The 6,540-nt window shown below is 42.4% G+C and overlaps 1 protein-coding gene across 1 annotated transcript; it reads left to right on the top strand.

Moving 5' to 3' along the window:
• The first annotated feature begins 1,000 nt into the window (after positions 1-1,000).
• Positions 1,001-3,585, top strand: LOC134327088 (homeobox protein 2-like). The gene is made up of 3 exons (XM_063009169.1): positions 1,001-1,021; positions 1,104-1,111; positions 1,176-3,585. Exons 1-3 carry the CDS (start codon positions 1,001-1,003, stop codon positions 3,583-3,585), a joined length of 2,439 nt encoding a protein of 812 aa, XP_062865239.1.
• Positions 3,586-6,540: the final 2,955 nt, after the last annotated feature.

Genomic DNA, 6,540 nt, shown 5'->3' with positions numbered 1-6,540 from the left:
CTCAGCAAACAAAACAACCTCAGCAAACACCGCAATCTCACCAAATACCGCAACATTGCCAAACGCGACAACCTCAGCAAACACGACAACCTCACCAAAATCCGCAACCTCACCAAACACGGCAACCTCAGCAAACACCACAACCTCAGCAAACACCACAACCTCACCAAACACTGCAACACTGCCAAACACGACAACCTCACCAAACACAGCAACGTCACCAAACACGACAACCTCAGCAAACATGACAACCTCACCAAACACTGCAACACTGCCGAACATGACAACCTCAGCAAACATGGCAACCTCAGCAAACACCACAACCTCACCAAACACCGCAACCTCACCAAACACCACAACCTCACCAAACATGGCAACCTCAGCAAACACGGCAACCTCACCAAACACTGCAACACTGCCAAACACGTCAACCTCAGCAAACACCACAACCTCAGCAAACACCACAACCTCACCAAACACTGCAACACTGCCAAACACGACAACCTCACCAAACACAGCAACCTCACCAAACACGACAACCTCTGCAAACATGACAACCTCAGCAAGCACAACAACCTCAGCAAACAAAACAACCTCAGCAAACACCGCAATCTCACCAAATACCGCAACATTGCCAAACACGACAACCTCAGCAAACATGGCAACCTCAGCAAACACCACAACCTCACCAAACACCGCAACCTCACCAAACATGGCAACCTCAGAAAACACAGCAACTTCACCAAACACCGAAACCTCACTAAACACCGCAACCTCACCAAACACTGCAACCTCAGCAAACATGACAACTTCAGCAAACACAGTAACCTCACCAAACACTGCAACACTGCCAAACACAGCAACCTCAGTTAACACAACAACCTCAGCAAACACCGCAATCTCACCAAATACTGCAACATTGCCAAACACGACAACCTCAGCAAACATGGCAACCTCAGCAAACACCACAACCTCAGCAAACACCACAACCTCACCAAACATGGCAACCTCAGAAAACACAGCAACTTCACCAAACACCGCAACCTCACTAAACACCGCAACCTCACCAAACACTGCAACCTCAGCAAACACGACAACTTCAGCAAACACAGTAACCTCACCAAACACTGCAACACTGCCAAACACAGCAACCTCAGTTAACACGACAACCTCAGCAAACATGGCAACCTCACCAAACATCACAACCTCAGCAAACACCGCAACTTCACCAAACACCGCAACCTCACTAAACACCGCAACCTCACCAAACACTGCAACCTCAGCAAACACGACAACCTCAGCAAACACCGCAACACTGCCAAACACAGCAACCTCAGCAAACACCGCAACCTCCTCAAACACGACAACCTCAGCAAACACCACAACCTCCTCAAACACCGCAACCTCACCAAACACTGCAACACTGCCCAACACAGCAACCTCAGCAAACACTGCAACTTCACCAAACACTGCAACCTCACCAAACACTGCAACAATGCGAAATACAGCGACTTCAGCAAACATGGCAACCTCAGCAAACACCACAACCTCAGCAAACACGGCAACCTCACCAAACACCACAACCTCACCAAACACTGCAACCACACAAAACACTGCAACCTCACCAAACAAGGCAACCACACCAAACACCGCAACAATGCCAAATACAGCAACCTCAGCCAACACTGCAACTTTACCAAACACTGCAACTTCAGCAAACACAGCAACCTCAGCAAACACAGCAACTTTACCAAACACTGCAACTTCAGCAAACACAGCAACCTCAGCAAACACAGCAACTTTACCAAACACTGCAACTTCAGCAAACACAGCAACCTCAGCAAACACGACAACCTCAGCAAACACAGCAACTTTACCAAACACTGCAACTTCAGCAAACACTGCAACTTCAGCAAACACAGCAACCTCAGCAAACACAGCAACCTCAGCAAACACGACAACCTCAGCAAACACGACAACCACACCAAACACCGCAACAATGCCAAACACAGCAACTTCAGCAAACACAGCAACCTCAGCAAACACAGCAACCTCAGCAAACACGACAACCTCAGCAAACACAGCAACTTTACCAAACACTGCAACTTCAGCAAACACTGCAACTTCAGCAAACACAGCAACCTCAGCAAACACAGCAACCTCAGCAAACACGACAACCTCAGCAAACACGACAACCTCAGCAAACACTGCAACTTTACCAAACACTGCAACTTCAGCAAACACAGCAACCTCAGCAAACACAGCAACCTCAGCAAACACGACAACCTCAGCAAACATAGCAACCTCAGCAAACATAGCAACCTCAGCAAACACTGCACCTTCTCCAAACACAGCAACCTCAGCAAACATAGCAACCTCAGCAAACACAGCAACTTCTCTAAACACAGCAACTTCAGCAAACACAACAACCTCAGCAAACACAGCAACCTCAGCAAACACCGCAAACACCGCAACTTCAACAAACACTGCAACCTCACTAAAAACTGCAACCTCACTAAACACTGCAACTTTACGAAACACTGCAACACTGCCAAATACAGCAAACACGACAACCTCACCAAACATAGCAACCTCAGAAAACACCGCAACTTCACCAAACACCGCAACTTTACCAAACACAGCAACCTCACCAAACACAGCAACTTTACCAAACACCACAACCTCACCAAACATGGTAACCTCACCAAACACTGCGACCTCACCAAACACTGCAACCTCAGCAAACATCGCAACCTTAGCAAACACTGCAACCTTAGCAAACACCGCAACCTCACCAAACACGACAACCTCAGCAAACACAGCAACCTCACCAAACACGGCAACTTCACCAAACACTGCAACCTCAGCAAACACGGCAACACTGCCAAACATTGCAACTTTACCAAACACTGCAACACTGCCAAATACAGCAACCTCAGCAAACACAGCAACCTCACCAAACACAGCAACCTCAGCAAACACTGCAACACTGCCAAACACCGCAACTTTACCAAACACAGCAACTTTACCAAACACTGCAACATTGCCAGATACAGCAACTTCAGCAAACACTGCAACCTCATCATACACTGCAACATTACTAAACACCGCAACTTTACCAAACACTGCAACTTTACCAAACACAGCAACCTCACCAAACACAGCAACCTCACCAAACACAGCAACCTCAGCAAACACTGCAACAGTGTCAAACTCCGCAACTTTACCAAACACTGCAACTTTACCAAACACTGCAACACTGCCAAATACAGCAACTTTACCAAACACTGCATTACTGCCAAATACAACAACTTTAGCAAACACAGCAACCTCACCAAACACGGCAACCTCAGCAAACACCGCAACCTCATCAAACACGGCAACATTACTAAACACCGCAACTTTACCAAACACCGCAACTTTAACAAACACCGCAACTTTAACAAACACCGCAACTTTACCAAACACCGCAACTTTACCAAACACCGCAACTTTACCAAACACAGCTTCACAAAACTCTTCAGCTGCTGCAGTCTTCATCCTGGTCTTCAGCCTCAAAGAAACATTCGATCCAGTTCTTGCTGATACCACCTCCCCTCAGTTTACAGCAAAAGCTAAAGCTATTCAAAATGAGGTAAACAAGGAAAACAGATATTTAATTAACAAAGTGTATTAACTTGCATTTCTCTAAAGTACAATTCACACACACACACACACACACACACACACACACACACACACAGACTTTTAAATAGCAGTAATAGCAGTGTTTAAAAGTCAATAAATAGAGAACTAATAATTGAAAGAATAAATAATTCCTGTTTATTATCTTTCAGCTCGAACCGTTTTACAGGAAAGCGTTTAAGAACTTTCTCCGCATGATAATTAAAGGTTTCAGGTAAGAAACATTTCATTTATTGATTTTTCTTTCTGAGTGGTATTTTTACACTGGTATTTTAATGTGGTGTTTAATTTTTGGGATTTCAGGAGTGGTTCCGTTGTGGTCGATTCCAGTCTTGAATTCCGTTCCAATGGCACCACCCCCCACAACACCCAAGTAGAAACCACGCTTGTCGAGGCTGCAAACTCTTCATTAAACTTAACCATTGATACAAAGTCCATCAACGCCACTCAGGTTCCCGGTCAGTACAAACACCTGAAACAGTCTCTAGTCCAGTGGTTACTTTGGTTTCTGTAGATTTATTAAAAATGTTTAACCTCTTGTTTAACCTCCAACAGCTGAAAATTTGACCTCAACGAATGCAACTTCACCAAATGCAACCTCTCCCAACGCAACCTCGCCGAACGCATCTTCAACTAATGCACCATCAACAAACGCCACTTCATCGAATACAACATTCACAAATGCAACTTCTCCACCCACAACTGCAGCTACTGTGATTGTATTATACAACTTGGTTTTCAGCATCCAAGAAACATTTGATGAAAACCTGGCCAACACCAATTCAGCCCAGTTTAAAGAGAAGGCTTTAATAATTCAGAATAAGGTATATTCATCAATAAAGCCAAACACTTTGTTTTATATTTACAACCTGAGGAATCCGATAATAGAACAAAATTAATCCTTCTCCTTAATGCCTAGTTCACACTACATGACTTTTGCCCTGATTTTCGCTCGGCGACTGGTCGCCGCTAGATTTACCAGCTCGGGAGCAACTCAGCGTTTGCTCGGCGATCGAAACTCGGCTCTCAATCGCTATGTGTGAACTACTCAACAACTCGATTCGAGCGGCTTAAGAGAGATATCTAGCATGTTAAATACCTGGATATGAGTTGCCCAGCTGGCAATGAGTGCTATGCCGAACAGCCAATAAGAACGCAAGATACAGTTTGAGGGGAAACACAGAGTAAAAAGGTGGGACAGGGGCATAATATAGTTTATATCAGAATACATTGGCACACACACAAGTTTTACAGTATTTCTGACCTGATCGTTCTCTACAAAACACCCACACTGCATTGCAAACAATATTTATTAACCTCCAACTCACTATAGAACAATCCATACTGTTTGCGTTGCCAAATCCACTCAGGTTCATTTATTTTTCCTCTTTGATTTTACGCTGCACATTAGCGCACATTTTTGGGCGTGGTATCATTAAACCCCTCATTTGTTTTCGTGACAAAACGTAATTTTGGAGACCAGAGAAGATCGTCTGCGATTCTAGTTGGTGATAGATGGTGTAGTGTGAAACCCCCTATCGTGAAATACACAGCGACTTGAAAGACTCCCGATTACAAGAGATCCAGTCGTGTAGTGTGAACTTTGTGTAGGCATAACTGTATTTAGTTCAAAATGTATTCAACCAGGTCAGTGACACTGTATAAACGATTTCCTTCTAGGTTGAACCGCTGTACAGGAAGAAATTCAGCAACTTTAAACGCATGATCATTTTAAAATTCAGGTGAGAAAGACATGAATTTAAATGATTTTATTATTATTATTATTATCATTATTATTATTATTATTATTATTATTGTTATTATTATTATTATATGTTAATGTGAATTTTTATCTTTTTGTGATTTAATATTTTGTGTGATTTCAGGAAGGGTTCCACAATAACAGAATTGAATCTTGAATTCACCAGCGGCCCTCTAACTAATTCAGATGAACTGAAAAGCGTCCTTGTTAATGCAAGTTCTTCTGACCTGGGTTTCACCATCAATCCAAACTCCGTCAAAGTTACCCTGACCATGGGTCAGTATACAGTCACAGAGGCTTTCACAGCACATATTCATTAGAAAATTATCTTTTACTATATTAACCACATAAGTTACTATTTATTTTTGTCTTTTTTAAATCTTAAATGAATATTTATGCTTCATGTTTTAACAGGTCAGTCTAACAGTACAGCAGGATTGACCAGCTCACTTGCTCTGCTCTGGACGACTCTTATATCACTTCTGCTTACAGCGGCGTTGGACCTCTAACCAAGACACGTGCAAAATAACCCGACATTAAAATATTTTCCCATCGTTACAGATAAACAGAACTTTTATTTTCCTGTACAAAGTCATTTTGTGTTTCGTTTCATTGTGTATTTAAATATGTATAAATAGGTCAAGATTTTCCTTTTATAAACTTCATTTTATAAATACACATCTTCTGTTTGATGTAAAAATAATGTGATGACGGTGATGATTACCTGAATGTTTACAGTGTCCGAAAAAATATTACTTCAAATGTTTTGTCTTAATAATTTAAATGGCTGGTTTAATTATTAAAAGTGTTTTGTAATACAAATAAAACATATAAACCTTAACATTTATATTAAAACCTTCAAATTTATATTCAAACATTTACATTTATACAACCCCAAATCAGAAAAAGTTGGGACAGCATGGACAGAATGCTGATTCATCTGACCACAATACATGTATCCACTGTGTAATGGTCCATCCTAGATGCCTCTGAGCCCAGAGAAGTCGACACTGCTTCTGGACATGGTTAACCGAAGACTTCTTTTGTGCACAGTAAAGTGTTGAGTATTATTTGTGCAGTAACTTTGTATTGTA

The sequence above is a fragment of the Trichomycterus rosablanca genome, chromosome 14 (genome assembly GCF_030014385.1).
Source record: "Trichomycterus rosablanca isolate fTriRos1 chromosome 14, fTriRos1.hap1, whole genome shotgun sequence".
NCBI lineage: Eukaryota > Metazoa > Chordata > Actinopteri > Siluriformes > Trichomycteridae > Trichomycterus > Trichomycterus rosablanca.
Note: the sequence above shows the minus strand (reverse complement) of the source record. Positions and strands in the feature narration are given on the sequence as shown.